This window comes from Nesoenas mayeri (genome assembly GCF_963082525.1).
Source record: "Nesoenas mayeri genome assembly, chromosome: 30".
In the NCBI taxonomy this organism is placed as follows: Eukaryota; Metazoa; Chordata; class Aves; order Columbiformes; family Columbidae; genus Nesoenas; species Nesoenas mayeri.
In genome coordinates this window covers 603,582-625,946 of record NC_137564.1, presented here as the reverse complement: position 1 = coordinate 625,946, position 22,365 = coordinate 603,582, and the positions used below count along the sequence as shown (strand labels likewise).

The 22,365-nt window shown below is 65.3% G+C and overlaps 2 protein-coding genes across 2 annotated transcripts; both read left to right on the top strand.

The window, feature by feature from the left end:
- The first annotated feature begins 69 nt into the window (after positions 1-69).
- Positions 70-5,460, top strand: MRPL9 (mitochondrial ribosomal protein L9). The gene is given in 8 exon segments (XM_080360963.1): positions 70-196; positions 815-974; positions 3,178-3,302; positions 3,470-3,520; positions 3,734-3,835; positions 3,941-4,024; positions 5,200-5,238; positions 5,244-5,460. Coding segments are annotated over 8 exon segments (729 nt in total). The 5' UTR covers positions 70-115; the 3' UTR covers positions 5,331-5,460.
- Positions 5,461-7,688: 2,228 nt separating this feature from the next.
- CELF3 (CUGBP Elav-like family member 3) lies at positions 7,689-21,250 on the top strand (the record flags this gene model as incomplete). Its single annotated transcript, XM_080361271.1, is given in 13 exon segments — positions 7,689-7,712; positions 7,715-7,841; positions 8,811-8,893; positions 10,510-10,558; positions 11,478-11,606; positions 11,814-11,893; positions 13,006-13,149; positions 14,116-14,254; positions 15,570-15,722; positions 15,788-15,853; positions 17,192-17,290; positions 19,349-19,492; positions 21,123-21,250. Coding segments are annotated over 13 exon segments (1,365 nt in total).
- Between the last annotated feature and the right edge of the window lie 1,115 nt (positions 21,251-22,365).

Sequence of the window (22,365 nt, the reverse complement as noted above, 5' to 3'; positions counted from 1 at the left end):
TGGCTCCGCGATGTCGTTGTGCGCAGGCGCACTTAGCTCGGCGCTGGGTTGTGTGCGCAGGCGCGCTGCGGGGCAGCCCCGCGGGGTCCTCGGCGGTCCCGGGAGCGGGGCGGTCATGCTGGGCCCGGGAGCGGCGGGCGGCGCCGCGATCGTGGTGCGGGCGGCCAGCCGGGCCCTGAGCCTCAGCCACGGCCGGGTGAGCCCCGGGGGGACCGGGGGGAGCGTTTGGGCGCCGGGTGTGGGGTGTCCGTGAGGGAAACGGCGGGGGCGGGAGCATCCGTGAGGAGACAGGAGGGGCGGGAGCACCCGTGAGGAGACGGGGGGGGGCGGGAGCACCCGTGAGGTGACCGGGGGGGGCGGGAGCGTCCGTGAGGAGATGGGGGGGGGCGGGAGCACCCGTGAGGAGACGGGGGGGGCGGGAGCACCCGTGAGGTGACCGGGGGGGGCGGGAGTCACCGTGAGGTGACCGGGGGGGCTGGAACGGGAGCACCCGTGAGGAGATGGGAGGGGGCGGGAGCATCCGTGAGGAGACGGGGGGGGCGGGAGCACCCGTGAGGTGACCGGGGCGGGGGCGGGAGTCACCGTGAGGTGACCGGGGGGGGGGGTTGGGAGTCACCGTGAGGAGACGGGGGGGGCGGGACTCACCGTGAGGTGACCGGGGGGTCTGCCCAGGGGCCTTGGTGCAGCTGGTGGTCGGGTGGAGGCAACCGGTGGTGTTCCAGGACTCACCACCGGGAGACCCCGGTTTGCCCGGTACCGGGGGGGTGTGTGTGTGTGTCCCGGTCCCCCCGGTGTGACCGCGCTCCCCGGGCAGGGCACGGTGGTGGTGGAGCGCTGGTGGCAGGTGCCGCTCAGCAAGGAGGGCCGGCCCCCCCGCCTGTACCACCGGCGGCACCGCGTGTACCGGCTGCTGGAGGACACGAAGCACCGGCCGCGGGGGCAGCTGGAGCTCCTGCTCACACAGCCCGTGGAGGGTACGGACCCGCCCCCTTCCCCCGTTAGACCCCATCCCCCCGTTAGGTCCCGGTTCCCCCCTTTGGATCCCGTTTCTGTCCCATTTCCCCCCTGTTATCTCCCATTTCTGTCCCATTCCCTCCCCATTCTGTCCCATTTCTGTCCCATTTCTCCCCATTCTGTCCCATTTCTGTCCCATTTTTGTCCCATTTCCCCCCCGCATTATATCACATTTCTGTCCCATTTCTCCCCATTATGTCCCATTTCTGTCCCATTTTTGTCCCTTTTCCCCCGCATTATATCACATTTCTGTCCCATTTCCCCCCCGTTATCTCCCATTTCTGTCCCATTCCCTCCCCATTCTGTCCCGTTTCTGTCCCATTTCTGTCCCTTTTCCCTCCCTTTATATCCCGTTTCTATCCCGTTTCCCCACTGTGTCCTGTTTCCCTCCCCGTTATGTCCCGTTTCCCCCATTATGTCCCATTTCCCCCATTATCTCCTCTTTCTGTCCTATTTCCCTCCTTATGTACCGTTTCCATCCCATTTGCACCGTTATGTCCCATTTCTGTCCCGTTTCCCCCCCGTTATGTCCCATTTCCCTCCATTACATCCCATTTCCACCCGTTATGTCCCATTTCTGTCCCATTCCCTCCCCATTCTGTCCCGTTTCTGTCCCATTTCTGTCCCATTTCTCCCCATTATGTCCCATTTCTGTCCCATTTTTGTCCCTTTTCCCCCCCATTATATCACATTTCTGTCCCATTTCCCCCCCGTTATCTCCCATTTCTGTCCCATTTCTCCCCATTATGTCCCATTTCTGTCCCTTTTCCCTACCTTTATATCCCGTTTCTATCCCATTTCCCCACTGTGTCCTGTTTCCCTGCCCGTTATGTCACGTTTCCCCCATTATGTCCCATTTCCCCCCTTATCTCCCATTTCTGTCTTATTTCCTTCCTTATGTACCATTTCCATCCCATTTGCACCGTTATGTCCCATTTCCCCCGTTATGTCCCATTTCCGTCCTATTTCCCCCCCATTATATCCCATTTCCCTCCATTACATCCCATTTCCACCCATTATGTCCCATTTCTCTTCCATTTTCACCATTACATTCCACTTCCCCGTTATGTCCCATTTCTGCCCCATTTCCCCCCATTATCTCCCGTTTCTGTTCCATTTTTGTCCTGTTTTCCCCCCTTTATGTCCCACTTTGGTTCCATTTCCCCCATTACATCCTGGTTTTGCCCCATTTCCCTCCATTACATCCCATTTTCCCCATTATGTCCTGTTTCCACCCGTTATGTCCCGTTTCTGTCCCATTTTGCCCATCATGTCCCGTTTCCCCCCATTATATCCTGGTTTTGTCCCCTTCCCCCCTTTATGTCCCATTTCTCTCCTATTTCTCCCCATTATGTCTCGTTTCCGTCCCATTTCCCCCCCATTATGCCCGATTCCCCCTCTTATGACCCGTTTCTGTCCTGTTTCTCCATTATGTCCCATTTCCCCCATTATATCCCGTTTCTGCCCCATTTCCCCCCCGTTATCTCCCGTTTCTGTTCCATTTTTGTCCTGTTTCCGCCCTTTTATGTCCCACTTTGGTTCTATTTCCCCCCATTACATCCTGTTTTTGCCTCATTTCCCTCCATTACATCCCATTTTCCCCATTATGTCCCATTTCTGTCCCATTTTGCCCATCATGTCCCGTTTCCCCCCATTATATCCTAGTGTTGTCCCCTTCCCCCCTTTATGTCCCATTTCTCTCCCATTTCCCCCCCATTATGTCCCATTTCCCCCCCATTATGTCTCATTTCCCCCCCATTATGCCCCGATTCCCCCTCTTATGACCCATTTCTGTCCTATTTCCCCATTATGTCCCATTTCCCCCCCATTATGTCCCATTTCCCCCCCATTATGCCCCAATTCCCCCTCTTATGACCCATTTCTGTCCTGTTTCCCCATTATGTCCCGTTTCTGCCCCATTTCCCCCCCGTTCTGCCCCACTTCCCCCCCATTCTGCCCCATTTCCCCCATTCCACTTAATTTCCCCCATTATTTCCCCCCGTTCCATCCCGTCCCCACTGACCCACAGCAACTCATGCCACGGAGCCCCCAAACCCATCATTTTGCACCATTTCCCCTCTTTATTTTGCATCCACCCCCCACCAGCTGATATCGGGGTGTGGGGGGGACCCATCCCTGACCCCCTGTCACCCCCACCCCCAGGTTTGGGGACCCGTGGGGACCTGGTGAGCGTGGAGAAACACGTGGGGCGGAACAAGCTGCTGCCGCGCGGCTTGGCCGTGTATGCGTCCCCCGAGAACCGACGCCTGTTCGAGGAGGAGAAGCAGGTGAGGTGGGAAACGGGGGCTCGGAAATGGGGGAAAATTAGGCAAAAAAGCAAAGATTTGGGGGGGGTGTTATTGGGGATCATCCCCGTGTCCCCCCCACCATGCGTCCATCCCCGTGTCCCCCCCACGCGTCTGTTTTTGGGGTGATTCTCCTTGTGTCCCCACAGCTGCATCAGGAGGGGAAGGTGGAGCAGCAGCAGACGCAGAGTGGGGAGAAGGTGAGTGTGGGGGGGTCCGACCCCCCCAAAACTGCTGCAGTGAGACCCCTCCTGGGGTTGGGAGCTGCTCATGAACCTCATCCCACCGCTGTGTGTGTCCCAGCGTCACCCTGTCCCCCCTAAACCCCTGGGGTGCATGTTGCCCCCCTGGGCAGCTCGGTGCCCCCCCGCGGTGAGCACAGTGCCCCCCCAACGCCTTCATCCCCCCCCCAGACCCTCAGCTTCCTCCGGAGCTGCCGCCTCGAGGTTGGGATGAAGAACAACGTCAAGTGGGAGCTGAACAACGAGATCGTGGCGCGGCATTTCCTCAAGAACGTGAGCGCTGCTGCCGTTAACAGGGGGGGGAAACAACGCGGGGGGGGGGTCTCTGGGGGTTGTGCCCCCCTCAAATCTCACCCCGCACCCCATCTCGTTCCGCAGCTGCAGGTTTTCGTGCCCCCCCACGCGGTGAAGCTGCCCGAGGAGCCCATCACGCGCTGGGGCGAGTACTGGTGCGATGTGACGGTGAGAGGCCCCCCCAAACCCCCTCCCCACCCCCCCAAACCCCTTCCTCACCCCTCGACTCTGTCCCCCCCCCCAGAGAACCCCGAGCTCAGTCCTGGCACAGGGTGCGAGGAGCCAAAATCCTTTATTTAAAAGAGGGAAATAACGAACCAAAAGCCCCGGCCCTGGGACACACAGAGTGGGGGTGTCTCTTTGCCCCCCCTCAGGGAGTGGACCCCCCCCCCCAGAAACCCCCCCAAAACCACCTCCCACAGATCCTGTTTCCTATCACCACCCAGTGCCTTCGCTGTGCCCCATTCCTGTGGGGTGGGGAAGGAGTGGAGGCCTCCATTTCCCCCCCCATTTCCCCCCCTCCATTTCCCCCCCATTTCCCCCCCATTTCCTCCCGTTTCCCCCCGTTTCCCCCCATTTCCTCCCTGTTTCCCCTCCATTTCCTCCCCGTTTCCCCCCCATTTCCCCCATTTCCTCCCTGTTTCCCCTCCATTTCCTCCCCGGTTCCCCCCCATTTCCCCCCCCGGTTCCCCCTCGGTTCCCTCCCCATTTCCTCTCCGTTTCCCCTCCATTTCTTCCCTATTTCCCCCCTGTTTCCCCACCCGTTTCCCCCCCAGTTCCCCCCGTTTCCTCCCCGTTTCCCCCCATTTCCTCCCTGTTTCCCCATTTCCTCCCTGTTTCCCCATTTCCTCCCCATTTCCTCCCCATTTCCCCCCATTTCCCCCCGTTCCCCCATTTCCTCCCCATTTCCCCCCCATTTCCTCCCCATTTCCTCCCTATTTCCCCCCCGTTTCCCCCCGTTCCCCCCCAGTTCCCCCCGTTTCCTCCCTGTTTCCCCCCATTTCCTCCCCGTTTCCCCCCATTTCCTCCCCATTTCCTCCCCATTTCACCCCCATTTCCCCTCCATTTCCCCCCGTTTCCCCCCGTTTCCTCTCATTTCCTCCCATTTTCCCCCCATTTCCCCCCATTTCCCCCTCCCCGTTTCCCCCAATTTTCCCCCTATTTTCCCCCATTCCCCAGCTCCCCCCGCACTCCCGTCCCCCCAGATTTAGGGACAGAGCATCCGCTGGCAAATGATGGGGCAGAGACCCCAGAGCAGCCACCCCCCCACCCCCGGGGGGGGACAAAGGGGGGTCCTGGGGGGGGGGTCCCCAGCCCTGACCCCCCCTCCCCGTGCGCCGCAGGTGAACGGGCTGGACACGGTGCGGGTGCCCATGGCCGTGTGCAGTTCATGCGCCCCAAGACCCGGCGCTACCGGCACTGGCTGCAGCAGCAACGGGAGGCGCTGGAGGCCACCAGGGAGGGGCTGCTGTGAAACGGGGGGGGGCCCTGACCCCCCTGGGACCCCCAAATTGCCCCCTGGGATCCCCAAACTACACCTGGGACCCCCCAACTCCTTGGGATCCCCAAACTGCTCCCAGGACCCCCAAACTGCCCCCAGGACCCCTGGGACCACCCCAGCACCCCAAAACTCCTCCCCAGGACCCCTAGGACCCCAAACTGCCCCCCAGGACCCCTGGGACCCCCCCAACTCCTTGGGACCCCCAAACTGCTCTCAGGACCCCCAAACTGCCCCCCAGGACCTCTGGGATGCCCCCAACTTCTTGGGATTCCCAGGCTGCTCTCAAGACCCCCATGGGAACCCCCCCATCACCCCAGGACCCCCAAATTGCCCCCAAGACCCATGGGCCTCCACAAATTCCCCCAGCCCACCCCCCCGCCGCCCAGGACCCCCAAAGTCCCCCCAGGACCCAGGTGTGGTTCCCCAGAAAGGATTGGGGGGGTGGTTCCTGGAGCTGCTCGGTCACAGGGGGGGACACAGGTGGGTTGGGGGGGGTCCCAGCGCTTTTATTGGGGTGAGACCCCCCCCTCAAGACGCTGCTCCCGGCCCCCCCAGCTGCTCCCGGATGCGACGCGGCAGCTCCGGCTGCGTAAAGTACCCTGGGGGGGCACGGGGGGGTGAGGGGATGCCTGGGACCCCCTGTGTCCCCCCCAGGCCTTGGGGACCCCCCTCAGGACCCCCCAGACCTTGGGGACCCCCCCAGGACCCCCCCTCACCTGCAGCAAACTCCAGGACATCATCCGGGCGCTGGTGCAGCAGCTCCCTGTTGGGGGGGGGCGGGGGGGGGCACAGGGTTTTTTGGGGGGGAAATGGGCCGTTTTGGGGGTTTTTATGGCAAATGAACGTTTGTTTTTCACACGAGTTGGGGTGTTTTTTGGGGGGGTTTCTCGGGGGGGGGGCGTTCGGGTCCCACCTGAGGAAGCCGCGAATCAACAGCCGCGTCTCGGGGTGTCCCCGCAGGTACCGCTCGCTGCTCAGCCTCAGCGCGGCCGGGGGGGGGCTCGGAACAGCGTCACGCGTGGGCTGGGGGGGGGGGGGAACACAAGTGTCACCCGTGGGCTGGGGAGGGGGGGGGGACAGTCACGGGGGGGTGGCCCTATGTGAGACACCCACACACACACAGACCCACAGAGCAACGCGGGGGTCACGCGTGTGAACGCGTCCCGTGGGGGGGGTCACAGCCCGTGGGTGCGTGTCCCGGTGTGTCCCCCCCCCCGCGGCACCTGCCGGGGACGCGGCGGCGGTTGCGGCGACGCCATCTTGGCTGCGGCCGGTGCGACCGGTCGCTATGGCAACGGGGGGGGGGGGGGACAACGACACCGTGGTGGGGGGGGGGGGCGGGTGACACGCGGGGTGTGCGCGTGGGGTGTGACACGGGGGGGCTGGGATGGGGGCGGTTTGTGTGTGTCCCCACCCCGGGTGGAGCGGGGCCGCCCCGCGCTCAGCACCGGGGACAGCGCCGAGTTGGGGGGAGGGGACCGACACGGGGACACGCGGGGACAGACACACGGACTCGCCATCCTCACCCCCACCCCGCGCGTGCACACACGGGCGCGCCCCCGCGAGCGCGGCCCCGCACACACGCACCCGCCCCGCGCGTCCCCCCCCCACCACCCCGCAGCCCCGGCGGCCGCCGCGGCGGAGCCCCGGGCGAGGCGGAGCCGGTGGCCACTGCTCGGTGCCCGGTTGCCGGTGTCCAGCGCTCGGGGCCGGTCCCCAGGTCCCGGTGGTCTCGCCGGTGCCCGGTTCGCGGTCCCGCTCTGACATCAGCACCGGGAGGGGCGGGGCGGCACCGGCCGGGGAAGAAAAGCGGCGAGCGAGGTCCGGAGCCGGTACCGGTGCCGGTACCGGGGCGCAGCGGGCGCGGGGTCTCGCCGCCGCCGCCGGAGCTCTCGGGGAGCGCGGCCAGTGCGGCCGCCATGGGCCGAGCCGGGCGCTGAACCTTCCCCCGGTACCGGGGGCCCCCCGGGGGCAGCGGGGCGGCGAGCGGGTGGTACCGGCAGCCACCGGCATCTGGGGGCCGCCGCACGGGAGGGCCCCATCGGGAAACCGCCGGGACCTACCGGGAGCGCCGCCCCCCGGGCAGAGCTGCCCCCGCCCCGCCGCGCCCCGTCCCCGGAGCCGAGCGGAGCCCCGGGGCCGCCTCGTCCTTTGTGTGCGCCGCGGCCGGGCCGCCACCGGGCACCGGGCACCGGTAGCCGCCAGCGGGAGCCGCTCCGGCAGCCGAACGCGGGCGGTGGGAACGCGGCACCGGCCACCGCGGCGGCGATACCGGGAGCCGCACCGAGCGGCGGGAGCGGCCCCGGGGCCCGGTCCCCCCCCGGCGGCCCCATGAAGGAGCCCGACGCCATCAAACTCTTCGTGGCTTCGTGGGGCAGATCCCGCGGCACCTGGAGGAGAAGGATCTCAAACCCATCTTCGAGCAGTTCGGCAAGATCTACGAGCTCACCGTCATCAAGGACAAGTACACCGGCATGCACAAAGGTAACGGCACCGGGAGCGCCACCGGCCACCGGCACGGCCCTGGGGAACCGGCAACGGGAGCGGGGTGCGGCCCCCGGCCCCGGGAATGGCACCGGGAACAGCCTCGGGCGCCACAAACGGCACCGGGGGAACGGGGAGCGGGATGCGGCCCCCGGGAACGGCACCGGGAATGGTACCGGGAATGGAACACCCTGAGCGCCCGAAACAGCCCCGGGAACTGGCACAGCCCTGGGGAACCGGGAACGGCGCCGGGAGCACCCCCGGCACCGGGCACAGCCCCACGTACAGCCAGAGGCCCCGAGCAGCATCCACAGCCCCGGTCCGGCCCCGGGCACCTCCCGGTCCAGCCCCGGGCACCTCCCGGTCCAGCCCCGGGCACCTCCCGGTCCAGCCCCGGGTACATCCCGGTACGGCCCCGGGCACCTCCCGGTCCAGCCCCGGGCACCCCCCGGTCCAGCCGCAGGCAGCGGGTTGAGCCCGTGGCGGGTGCTGCGGGGGTGGGTGGCGGTTGTGAGGGGATGTTGGGTGCGGGTGTTGCGTGGGCGCTGGGGGTGTTTGTGCGGGTGTCGGGGGGGATGTGAGCAGCTGTGCCGGCGCAGGGTGTTGCGTGGGTGGGTGTTTGCGGTGCTGGGTAACGGCCGTGGGGGGAGGGGGTGTCAGCACCCTAAAAACCAACCCCCTTTCCCTGGCAGCTGGGGAGGGGGGTCCCTGGAGCCCCAGGACAGGCCGGGGGGGCAGAAGGCGAGTGCAGGCCCGAGGCCGGGGTGATGGGCACAGAGGAACTGGGGGGGTCGAGGCTGCTGCCCCCAGATGCCTGAGACCCCCCAGGCTCTATGGGGGACCCTGGGGACCCACAATTGTCCCCAACCTGGGCCTGGAGGGGGTGGGGGCAGAGCCCTGAAATGCCATAGGGGGGTCTGGGTGCCTCAAGGGGTCTGTCCCCCCCCCATCCCGATGTCTCCCCCCCAGGATGCGCCTTCCTGACCTATTGCGCCCGCGAGTCGGCCCTGAAGGCGCAGAGCGCCCTACACGAGCAGAAAACCCTCCCGGGGGTGAGTGGGGCCCACCCGTGACACCCCCCACCCGTGACACCCCCACCCGTGACACCCCCACCCGTGGGAGGACCCAGGTGTCCGGGACCCCACCTTTGGGATGGAGTTGGGGGTGGGGGGGGGTGTCGCACCCACAAACATCTGCTGGGGGGGTTATAAATAGCGGGCGCTGCGTCGCCTGAAGACGCTAACGAAGGCCTGGCGCTAATTAGGGCCTGGCGCTAACGAAGCGTTGCCAGGCGAGCGGCGGGCACCGGGCAGCTGAGCTAACAAAGCCGGGGGGGGGAACCCAGGCGTCCGGGTGTCCCCCACCTCCCCCATTGCAGCTGGGGTGTTGGGGGGAGGGGGGTCCCAGCACCCAGTTTCTCCCCTATAGGTGCTGGGGGTGCCTGAGGCCTCATGGCGGGGTTTGGGGGGTCCCAAGGGTGTGGGTTGGGGGGGGTATTTTGGGGGTCCCCTCGTGGGAGGGGGGGTCGGTGTCCCCCCCCCGCCGGGCTGCGCGTGTCCCGCCGGCCCCGGGGGGGATTTGGCTTCGCCGGGATAATCCGGGGATTTGGGGGCCGTAAATCCCGGGGGGGATTTGCGGGGTGTGGGGGGGGATTAGGGGCGGCACCGCCCTGGAAGCTGCCCCCCCCGCCCCCCTCTCCGCACCGGGATGGGGACGGGAATAGAGAGCGACCCCCCCCCGCACTCACCGGGCGTGGGGGTGGGGGGTGATGCTGGGGGGTCCCGGGGCAATTTGGGGTATTGGGTGCCCCCCTTCCCCGTGCCCCCCCCCCCCCCGCCCTGGCCGGGGCTGATCCCGGCCCCGCGGGGGATTACGGGGGGGGGGGGGCATTTCCAGCGCCATCTGGGGCGGGGGGGGTGGAGGGCTGGGGCCACCTTCGCTTTCGGCGGGGGAAAGGGGCCGCCTGGGGTCAGCTGGGGCCGAACCGCCCCCCCGAGCCCCCCCCCCCCGGGCTGGGGTTGAACCGGCCCCCCCGAAACCCCCCCCGGGCTGAGGCTGAACTGGCGGCCCTGGGAACCCCCGCACTGAACGGGCCCCTCGGCGGCCCCATCTCCCGCATCCCCCCAACCCGGGGGGGTCACGGCCTGGGGGTCCCCCCTTCCCCCCCCCCCCCAACAAACCTCCATTCCCTCCGCCCCCCCCCCATCCCCGTCATTGTTTATCGCGAGCGCTGATGATGTCAGCGGCGTTGCCGGGCAACGGGGATGGGGAAATTGGGATGAGTGGGCGGTTGCCATGGAGCCGGGGCTGCCGTTGCCATGGTTACCGGGCATCTGCGCCCTCCCCCCCCCCGGCCTCTGGGGGTTACGGGGTGTGTGTGTGGGGGGGGTGGGCTCATCGCCCCCTAATTAGCGGGGCGGTGGTGGGTGCTCATTAGCGCATCCCTGGGCCCCCCCGGCCCCCTATGGCCGCGGTACCCGTTGCCAGGTAACGGGATGCAGGGCTGGGGTTGCCATGGTGATGGGAGCATCTTTGGGGTGCTGGGGGCCGAGGGAGTGGATCCGTGCACCTCGCGTGGTGGGGGGTGTCTGACCGGACACCTGGGTCCCTCGGGGAGTGGGGGGCCGTGTCCCCCCTTGTCCCCATCCCATCCCCTGTCCCCCCCCAGATGAACCGGCCCATCCAGGTGAAGCCGGCGGACAGTGAGAGCCGAGGAGGTACCAGCCCCCCCCGGCCCCGCAGTGTCCCCCCCCACGGCTCTGTCCCCATTCCCTGTCCCCAAAACACCCCTGTGCCCACTTCCCATGTCCCCATCCCTGTCCCCATGCCAAGGCTTTGTCCCCAGGGCGGGTGTCCCCATCTCTGTCCACCCCAACGTGTCCCTATTCCCCACAGGGGAGTCCTGGCCCATCCTAGTGTCCCCATGTCCCCATCCTTGGGTCTCAGCCCATCCCAGTGTCCCCATGTCCCCATATCCCTATCTCTGGGTCCCAACCCATTCCAGTGTCCCCATGTCCCCATCCCTGGGTCCTGGCCTATCCTAGTGTCCCCATGTCCCCATCCCTGGGTCCTAGCCCATCCCAGTGTCCCCATGTCCCCATATCCCTATCTCTGGGTCCCAGCCTATCCCAGTGTCCCCATGTCCCCATATACCTATGTCTGGGTCCCAATCCATTCCAGTGTCCCTATGTCCCCATCCCTGGGTCCCAGCCCATCCCAGTGTCCCCATGTCCCCATATCCCTATCTCTGTGTCCCAACCCATTCCAGTGTCCCCATGTCCCCATCCCTGGGTCCTGGCCCATCCCAATTTCCCCATGTCCCCATCCCTGGATCCCAGCCCATCCCAGTGTCCCCATGTCCCCATATCCCTATCTCTGGGTCCCAACCCATTCCAGTGTCCCCATGTCCCCATCCCTGGGTCCCGGCCCATCCCAGTGTCCCCACGTCTACAATCCTGGGGGTCCCAGCCCATCCTGGTGTCCTCGTGTCCCCATCCCTGGGTCCTGGCCCATCCCAGTATCCCCATATCCCCATCCTCGGGTCCCAGCCTATCCCAGCGTCCCCAGGGGGTCCCACCCCGGAGTGCGGGGGGGTCCCCACCCCGGTGTCCCCGTGTCCCCCCCATGTCCCCGCAGAGGACCGCAAGCTGTTTGTGGGGATGCTGAGCAAGCAGCAGGCGGACGAGGACGTGCGCAAGATGTTCGAGCCCTTCGGCACCATCGACGAGTGCACGGTGCTGCGGGGGCCTGACGGCACCAGCAAAGGTGGGGGGGCTGGGAAGGGCTTGGGGGGGTCCCTGAGGGCTCTTGGAGGGGGGAGATGGGGATCTGTGGGGCAGGGTGTGAACTGGGGAGAGGGGTTGGGGTTGAGGGTTGGTGGGGTGGGTTCAGGTGGGACCATGGGGTGTGGGGGGGGTCTGAGGGGGACAGGTGGGTGTCCCCCCGGCACACTGACCCGCTGTCCCCCCCTAGGCTGTGCCTTCGTCAAGTTCCAGAGCCACGCGGAGGCCCAGGCCGCCATCGCCGCGCTGCACGGGAGCCGCACGCTCCCGGTGAGATGGGAACGTTGTCCCCACGGTCATCATCCCCATCATCGTCATCCCCTCCGTTGTCCCCATCATTGTCTCCATTATTGTCCCCATTTTCGTCCCCACCACCATCCCTACCATCATTGTCCTCATCATTGTTGGCCCCATCTTCATCCCCATCATCACTGTCCCCATCTTTGTCCCCACCACCATCCCCACCACCCTTGTTCTCTATGACCCAGGGTGGTGGCACCATCATGGGGAGGTGACGTTCACCATCATCATCATCTTCACCACCCCCATTGTTGTCCCCATCATCATCCCCACCATCATCATCCTTGTTCCCACCATCCTCGTCCCCACCATTGTCCCCACCATCACCATTGTCCCCACCATCATTATCACCATCATCATCCCCACCATCCCCATCATCATCGTCCCCATCATCATTGTCCCCACCATCTTCATCCCCATCATCACTGTCCCCATCTTTGTCCCCACCACCATCCCCACCACCCTCATTCTCCATGACCCAGGGTGGTGGCACCGGGGTGACCATCATGGGGAGGTGACATTCACCATCATCATCATCTTCACCACCCCCATTGTTGTCCCCATCATCATCCCCACCATCATCATCATTGTTCCCACCATCCTCATCCCCACCATTGTCCCCACCATCACCATTGTCCCCACCATCACCATTGTCCCCACCATCACCATCGTCCCCATCATCATCATCGTCCCCATCATCATCATCGTCCCCACCATCTTCATCTCCACCATCATCGTCCCCACCATCATCGTCCCCACCATCATCGTCCCCACCATCAACATCATCATCATCATCCCCATCATCATCGTCCCCATCATCTTCATCCCCATCATCGTTGTCCCCACTACCATCATCCCTACCACCATTGTCTCCATCATCATTGTCCCCATCACCATCATCCCGACCATCACCATTGCCCCCATCACCTTCATCCCTACCACCATTGTCCCCATCATCATTGCTCCCACCACCATCATCCCCACCATTGTCCCCATCATTCCCATCCCCACCCCTTGCCCCCAGGGACCCCGGCGCGGGCGGCCACCCCCGGGTGACCCGGTGCCGCCGTGTCCCCGCGCAGGGCGCGTCCTCCAGCCTGGTGGTGAAGTTTGCGGACACGGAGAAGGAGCGGGGGCTGCGGCGCATGCAGCAGGTCGCCAGCCAGCTGGGCATGTTCAGCCCCATCGCCCTCCAGTTCGGGGCCTACAGTGCCTACACGCAGGCGGTGGGTGGGGACATGGGGACACGTGGTGGCCCTGGTGGCTGCTGGGCCCCCTGGGGCAGCGGGAGGTCCTGGGGGTGATGGGTGGCTGGGTGGGTGACACTGGGAGATGCTGAACTGCTGTGGTGGTGCGTGGTGGATGTGGGGACATGAGGGACCCCGTGGCCCAGGGTGGGACATTGGGGTGACACGCCGGGAGGTGATGGAGATCTGTGGTTGGGTATGGGGACATTGGTGTGTTGGGGTGACGGTTGTGGGGAGGTGACAGATCTCCATGACCCATGGTGGTGGCACCGGGATGACCATCGTGGGGAAGTGACGTTCTCCGTGACCCAGGGTGGTGGTGGCACTGGGGTCACCATCATGGGGAGGTGACGTTCTCCATGACCCAGGGTGGTGGTCCTTGAGTCACCATCATGGGGAGGTGATGTTCTCCATGACCCAGGGTGGTGGTGCTTGGGTCACCATCATGGGGAGGTGACGTTCTCCATGACCCAGGGTGATGGCACCAGGGTCACCATCATGGGGAGGTGACGTTCTCCATGACCCACGGTGGTGGCACCGGCGTCACCATCATGGGGAGATGACGTTCTCCATGGCCCAGGGTGGTGGTGCTTGGGTCACCATCATGGGGAGGTGACATCCTCCATGACCCAAGGTGGTGGCACCGAGGTCACCATCATGGGGAGGTGACGTTCTCCATGACCCAAGGTGGTGGTCCTTGGGTCACTATCATGGGGAGGTGACATTCTCCATGACCCAGAGTGGTGGCACCGGTGTCACCATCATGGGGAGGTGACGTTCTCCATGGCCCAGGGTGGTGGCGCTGGGGTGGCCATCGTGGGGAGGTGATGGATCTCCATGGCACTGGGGCGCTGGCCCCACGGGGTGTCCCTGGGCTCCGGGTGGGACCGTGGTGGCCGGCGGTGGCCGGTGGCCCGTGCCCGGTGCCAGGCGCTGTCCCCGCAGCTGATGCAGCAGCAGGCGGCCCTGGTGGCCGCGCACTCGGCCTACCTCAGCCCCATGGCCACCATGGCGGTCCAGATGCAGCACATGGGCACGGTCAACCCCAACGGGCTCATCGCCACCCCCCTGCCCCCCTCCTCAGGTATGGGGCAGCGACCGCGGGGGACACGGGGACGGGAATATGGGGACACCAGGGATGGGACATGGGATATGGGGGACAGCAGAAATGGGGGGCACCAAGGGTGGAGGACATGGGAAATGGGGGACAAGGGGACGTGAGCTATGGGGGACAGCAGAGATGGGGATATGGGGACATCAGGGATAGGACATGAGATATGGGGGACACTGGGGATGGGGACATGTGGGATACCAGGGATGGGAATGTGGGGACACCTGGGAATGAGGGGTGCCAGGGGTGGGGCGTGAGATATGGGGACATCAGGGTGGGGACATGGGATATGGAGGACACCAGGAATGGGGGACACCAGGTATGGGGACACGAGGGACAGCAGGGATGGAGAACATGGGATATGGGGGACACTAGGAATTGGGGACACCTGGGAATGATGGCACCAGTGCTGGGGACCTGGGGGTGACACCAGGAGACTTGAGATGGTGTCACCAATGCTGGGGACCCGGGGGTGACAGTGGGAGCCCAGAGATGGTGTCACCAGCACTGGGGACCCAGGGGGTGACACCAGGAGACTGAGATGATGTCACCAGCACTGGGGACCTGGGTGGTGACACCAGGTGACTGAGATGGTGTCACCAATGCTGGGGACCCAGGGGGTGACACCAGGAGACTGAGATGGTGTCACCAGTGCTGGGGACCTGGATGGTGACACCAGGAGACTGAGACGGTGTCACCAGCGCTGGGGACATGGGAGGTGACACCAGGAGACTGAGATGGTGTCACCAATGCTGGGGACCCGGGGGGTGACACCAGGAGACTGAGACGGTGTCACTAATGCTGGGGACCTGGGTGGTGACACCAGGAGACTGAGATGGTGTCACCAATGCTGGGGACCCAGGGCGTGACACCAGGAGACTGAGGTGGTGTCACCAATGCTGGGGACCCAGGGGGTGACACCAGAAGACTGAGGTGGTGTCACTAGCGCTGGGGACCTGGAGGGTGACACCAGGAGACCGAGATGGTGTCACCAGCACTGGGGATGTCGGGGGTGACACCAGGAGACTGAGACAGTGTCACCAGCACTGGGGACCCAGGTGGTGACACCAGGAGACTTGAGATGGTGTCACCAGCTCTGGGGACCTGGGTGGTGACACCAGGAGACTGAGATGTTGTCACCAGCTCTGGGGACCTGGGTGGTGACACCAGGAGACTGAGATGTTGTCACCAGCTCTGGGGACCTCGGTGGTGACACCAGGAGACTGAGATGTTGTCACCAGCTCTGGGGAGCCGTGGGTGACCCCAGGGTGCCACGTTGTCCCCGCAGGAACCAGCACGCCGCCCGCCATGGCCGCCACCCCGGTCCCCGCCATGGCCGCCCCGCTCGGTGTCAACGGCTACAGCCCGGTGCCGGCGCAGCCCGCGGGGCCCCCCGCGCCCCCCGACGCGCTCTACGCCGGCGGGGTCCCCCCCTTCCCAGGTGCCCGCCGCCCCCCCCGCGCCCCCCGCGTCCCCCACCGCCCCTAACGGCCCCTCTGTCCCCAGCCCAGAGCCCCGCGGCCCCCCCGGACCCCCTGCAGCAGGCGTACGCCGGCATGCAGCACTACACAGGTGCGCTGGGGCACTGGGGGCACTGGGGGGCACTGGGGGGGGGTCGTGCATGGCTTGGGGGGGCATTGGGAGAGCAACTGGGGGGCACTGGGGGGGGTCATGCATGGCTTGGGGGGGCACTGGGATGGCAGCTGGAAGCCACTTGGAGAGCATTGTGTGGCACTGGGAGGCACTGGGGGGGTCTTGCATGGCTTGGGGGGGCACTGGGATGGCAGCTGGGAGGCACTTGGAGAGCATTGCGTGGCACTGGTGGCACTGGGGGGCACTGGGGGGGTCTTGCATGGCTTGGGGAGGCACTGGGAGGGCAACTGAGAAGCACTGGGGGGGTCTTAGATGGCTTGAGGGAGCAATGGGAGGCACTGGGTGGGTCTTGCATGGCTTGGGGGGGCATTGGGGGGCACTAAGGGGGTCTTGCATTGCTTGGGGTGACACTGGGAGGGCAACTGGGGGGCACTGGGGGGGTCTTGGATGGCTTGGGGGGGCATTGAGGGGGCAACTGGGAGGCACTGCGGGGGTCTTGCATGGCTTGGGGGGGCACTGGGAGGGCAACTGGGAGGCACTGGGGGTGGGTCTTGCATGGCTGGGGGGGGCACTAGGAGGGCAACTGGGGGGCACTGGGGGGTCTTGGATGGCTTGGGGGGGCATTGAGGGGGCAACTGGGAGGCACTGCGGGGGTCTTGCATGGCTTGGGGGGGCACTGGGAGGGCAACTGGGGGGCACTGGGGGGGGTCTTGCATGGCTTGGGGGGGCACTGGGAGAGCAACTGGGGGGCACTGGGGGGGGTCTTGCATGGCTTGGGGGGGGCACTGGGAGGGCAGCTGGGGGGCACTGGGGGGGTCTTGGATGGCTGGGGGGGCACTGCGAGAGCAACTGGAAGGCACTGGGGGGTTCTTGCATGGCTTGGGGGAGGCACTGGGAGGGCAGCTGGGGGGCACTGGGGGGGGCTTGCATGGCTTGGGAGGGCAACTGGAAGGCACTGGGGGGGTCTTGCATGCCTTGGGGGGGCACTGGGAGGGCAACTGGGGGGCTCTGGGGGGGTCTTGCATGGCACTGGGGACACTGGGGGGCACTGGGAGGGCATGGCTGGGCACTGGGGGGTCTTGCATGGTACTGGGAGGCACTGGGGGGTCATTGCATGGCACTGATGGGCACTGGGAGGAACTGGGGGGGCATTGTGTGGCACTGGTGGGTACTGGGGGGCACTGAGGGAGCATGGCTTGGTTTGGGGGAAACTGGGGGCACTGGGGGGGGTCTTGCATGGCACTGGGAGGCACTGGGAGGCACTGGGGTGCCAGGGGTCCCTGTGCACCCCCCTCTGACCCCCCATCCCCTCCCCAGCCGCCTACCCGGCCGCCTACGGGCTGGTGAGCCCGGCGTTCGCCCCCCCAGGAGCGCTGCTGGGCCCCCCTGCACCCCAACAGCAGCAGCAGCGCGAAGGTGAGACCGGGGGACACCCCAAGGGACACCCCAAGGGACACCCCCAAAGGGACAAACCCCAGGACACCCCCAAGTGACACTCCCAAAGGGACAGACCCCAGGACACCCCAAGGGACACCCCCAAAGGGACAAACCCCAAGGGACACCCCCAAAGGGACAAACCCCAGGACACCCCCAAGTGACACCCCCAAAGGGACAAACCCCAAGGGACACCCAAAGGGACACCCCCAAAGGGACAAAGCCCAGGACACCCCAAAAGGACAAACCCAAGGGACACCCCAAGTGACACCCCCAAAGGGACAAACCCCAGGACACCCCGAGGGTCAAACCCCAAGGGACACCCCAAGTGACACCCCCAAAGGGACAGACCCCAGGACACCCCAAGTGACACCCCCAAAGGGACAGAACTCAGGACACCCCGAGGGACAAACCCCAGGGACACCCAAAGGGACACCCCCAAAGGGACAAACCCCAGGACACCCCAAAAGGACAAACCCAAGGGACACCCCAAGTGACACCCCCAAAGGGACAGACCCCAGGACACCCCAAGTGACACCCCCAAAGGGACAGAACCCAGGACACCCCGAGGGACAAACCCCAGGGACACCCCAAGTGACACCCCCAAAGGGACAAACCCCACGGACACCCCAAAAGGACAAACCCAAGGGACACCCCAAGTGACACCCCCAAAAGGACAAACCCAAGGGACACCCCAAGTGACACCCCCAAAGGGACAAACCCCAGGACACCCCGAGGGAGAAACCCCAGGGACACCCCAAGGGACATGGGTTGGTTTAGGGGTCTCATGGTGGGTTTTGGGGGCACCTGGCAGGTTTTGGGGGCTCAGGGTGGGTTTTGGGGTACATGGGGTGGTTTAGGGGGTGAGGGCAGGTTTTGGGGTACATGTGTTGGTTTAGGGGGCTCAGGGCAGGTTTTGGGGTACATGGGGTGGTTTAGGGGGCTCAGGGTAGGTTTTGGGGTCACAGGGTGGGTTTGGAGATGGTTTAGGAGGCTCTGGGCAGGATTTGGGGTACATGGGGTAGTTTAGGGGGGTCAGGGTGGGTTTTGGGGTACATGGGGTGGTTTAGGGGGCTCAGGGCGGGTGTTCCAGCACAGGGTGGGTTTTGGGGTCACAGGGTGGGTTTGGAGATGGTTTAGGGGGCTCCGGGCGGGTTCAAGGGCACAGGGCAGGTTTTGGGGTACATGGGGTGGTTCAAGGGGCTCCAGGCAGGTTTTGGGGTACATGGGGTGGTTTAGGGGGCTCAGGGAGGGTGTTCCAGCACAGGGTGGGTTTTGGGGTCACAAGGTGGGTTTGGAGATAGTTTAGGGGGCTCCAGGTGGGTTTTGGGGTACATGGGGTGGTTTAGGGGGCTCCGTGTGGGTTTTGGAGGCACAGGGTAGGTTTTGGGGTACATGGGGTGGTTCAAGGGGCTTCGGGCGGGTTTTGGGGTACATCGGGTAGTTTAGGGGGCTCTGGGCGGGTTTTGGGGTACAAGGGGTGGTTCAGAGGGCTCCGGGCGGGTTTTGGGGTACATGGGGTAGTTTAGGAGGGTCAGGGTGGGTTTTGGGGTACATGGGGTGGTTTTGGGGGGGGTCAGGGTGGGTTTTGAGGTACATGGGGTGGTTCAGGGGGCTCCAGGCGGGTTTTGGGGTACATGGGGTCGTTCAGGGGGGTTAGGGAGGGTGTTCCAGCACAGGGTGGGTTTTGGGGTCACAGGATGGGTTTGGAGATGGTTTAGGGGGCTCTGGGTGGGTTTAGGGGGCACAGGGCAGGATTTGGGGTACAGGGGATGGTTCAGGGGGCTCTGTGTGGGTTTTGGGGGCACAGGGCGGGTTTTGGGGTGCATGGGGTGGTTTAGGGGGCTCAGGGAGGGTGTTCCAGCACAGGGCGGGTTTTGGGGGCACAGGGTGGGTTTGGAGATGGTTTAGGGGGCTCTGGGTGGGTTTGGGGGCACAGGGCGGGTTTTGGGGTACAGGGGGTGGTTCAGGGGGCTCCGGGCGGGATTTGGGGCCGGGGCCGCTGCCCCCGCCCGCCGTGACGCCGCTCCCCCCCCGCAGGCCCCGAGGGCTGTAACATCTTCATCTACCACCTGCCCCAGGAGTTCGCCGACACCGAGATCCTGCAGATGTTCCTGCCCTTCGGCAACGTCATCTCCGCCAAGGTCTTCGTGGACCGCGCCACCAACCAGAGCAAGTGCTTCGGTAGGGACGGCGCCGGGGACGGGACATGACGGCCAAGGGATGGGGACATGACGGCCAAGGGATGGGGACATGATGGCCAGGGACACCATGGTGAAGGGATGGGGACACCATAGTGGCCAGGAGATGGGGACATGATGGCCAGGGACACAGTGGCTGAGGAATGGGGACACCATGGTGGCCAGGAGATGGGGACATGATGGCCAGGGACACCATGACCAGGGATGGGGACAACACGGCCAGGAGATGGGGACACCATGGCCAGGAGATGGAGACATGATGGCCGGGGACACCATGGCCAGGGATGGGGACATGATGGCCAGGGACACAGTGGCTGAGGAATGGGGACACCATGGCCAGGGGATGGGGACAGGATGGCCAGGGACACCATGACCCGGGATGGGGACACCATGGCCAGGGGATGGGGACGGCACGGCCAGGGGATGGGGACACCATGGCCAGGAGATGGGGACATGATGGCCGGGGACACCATGACCAGGGATGGGGACATGATGGCCAGGGATGGGGGCACAATGGTCAGGGACACCATGGCCGAGGGATGGGGACACTATGGCCAAGGGGTGGGGACATGATGGCCAGGGACACCATGACCAGGGATGGGGACATGATGGCCAGGGACACCATGACCAGGGATGGGGACACCATGGCCAGGGGATGTGGACACCATGGCCAGGAGATGGGGACATGATGGCCAGGGATGGGGACACAATGGCCAGGGACACCATGGCCAAGGGATGAGGACATCATGGCCAGGGATGGGGACACTGTGGCCATGGGATGGGGACATGAGGGCCAGGGACACCATGGCCAGGGATGGGGACACTATGGCCAAGGGATGGGGACATGATGGCCAGGGACACTATGACCAGGGATGGGGACAGCACGGCCAGGAGATGGGGACACTATGGCCGAGGGATGGGGACACCATGGCCAGGAGATGGGGACATGATGGCCAGGGACACCATGGCCAGGAAATGAGAACACTATGACCAAGGGATGGGGGCACCATGGCCAGGGACATCATGGCCAGTGGATGGGGACACCACAGCCAGGAGATGGGGACATGATGGCCACAGACACCATGGCCAGGAGATGGGGACACTATGACCAAGAGCTGGGGACATGGTGGCCAGAGATGGGGACATGATGGCCAGGGACACTATGGCCAGGAGATGGGGGCACTGTGGCCAAGGGATGGGGACACCATGGCCAGGGACATCATGGCCAAGGGACAGGGACATGATGACCAGGCATGGGGACACCAGGGCTAGGGGATGGGGACATGATGGCCAGGGACACCATGGCCAGGAGATGGGGACATGATGGCCAGGGATGGGGGCACCATGGCCAGGGACACTATGGCCAGGAGATGGGGACACTATGGCCAAGGGATGGGGACACCATGGCCAGGGACATCATGGCCAAGGGATGGGGACACCATGGCCAGGGGCTGGGGACACCACACCTGGGCCACCATGGCCAGGGGGCTGCGGGGCCACGTTGCCCCACGGCAGAGCCCCCTGGGGCTGTGGCACAGAGCCTGGGGAGGGCATTGACCCCCATGGCCGTGAAGTCCCCGCTGTCCCCAATGTCCCCAACGCTGTCCCCGCAGGTTTCGTCAGCTTTGACAACCCGGCCAGCGCACAGGCCGCCATCCAGGCCATGAACGGCTTCCAGATCGGGATGAAGCGCCTCAAGGTGCAGCTCAAGAGGCCCAAAGATGCCAACCGGCCCTACTGAGCCCGGTGAGCCCCCCCGGACCCCCCCCCCCCGGGACCCCCATGGGACCCCCAGCTCTGCTTAACCCGCCCCATATCTCCCCATGTTCCCCCAGGTCGGAGGCTCTGGAGCAGCACCCATGGGTGCCCCCCCCTTGCAGAGCAGCCCTCCCCCCCCCAGCGGTGCTCGCGGGGGGCTCGGTGCTGCCGGGGGGGGCACACAGACCCCCACACGCTCAGGAAGGACGGACCCTCCCCCCCCCCCCCCCAGGACCAAGCCGGACCCCCCACACCCAACTGGGCAAGGCTGGGGGGGGCCCTGGGTGCCACCCCCCCAATCTGGGTCCAATCTGCCCTGGGGGCGGGGGGGGCGGCACCCACCCCCAAACCACCCCCCCCTAATTCCCCCTTGCACCCCACAGGGCCCTTCACCCCCCCCTCGGAGCTTTTTTCTCACCAAACAGGACCAAAACCAGCTCCGGGATGGGGGTCCCATGGGGGGGGGACATTCTGTGGTTGGGGACACTGACCCCGGCACTGTCACCCCCCCCTCACCCCCCCGGTCCCCTGGGTGGCCGTGCCAGGGCGCAGCGGGACCCCCACCCCACACACACACTGCCACCCGCTTCGCCCCCCCAACCTGCCTCAGTTTCCCCCCCACACACACCCTCCAGGCACCAAAATGGGGACAAACCAGCCAAATTTGGGGACAGAGGGACATGGGGACGCGCCGGGGGGGGACACGATGGCTCCAGACCCGCAGCGGCCAAAAGTGGGGTGTGCCGGGGCCCCCCCCAGCCAAAGCGGTGCCCCCTGGTACCCCCGAAATGGGGACAGTGCTCCTGACACCCCTAAATGGGGATGGTGACCCTGACCCCCCTAAATGGGACAGTGACTCTGATGCCCCCTAAATGCAGTGCCCCCAACACCCCTAAATGGGGACGGTGACCATGACACCCCCAAAATGGGGACAGTGACACTGACACCCCAAAGGGAATAGGGACCCTGAACCCCCAAAACGGGGGCAGTGATCCCGACCCCCCCTAAATGGGGTTGGTGACCCCGATACCCCAAAGGGGATGGGGACCCTGACCCCGCTAAATGGGGACAGTGACCCCAACACCCCAATATGGGAAT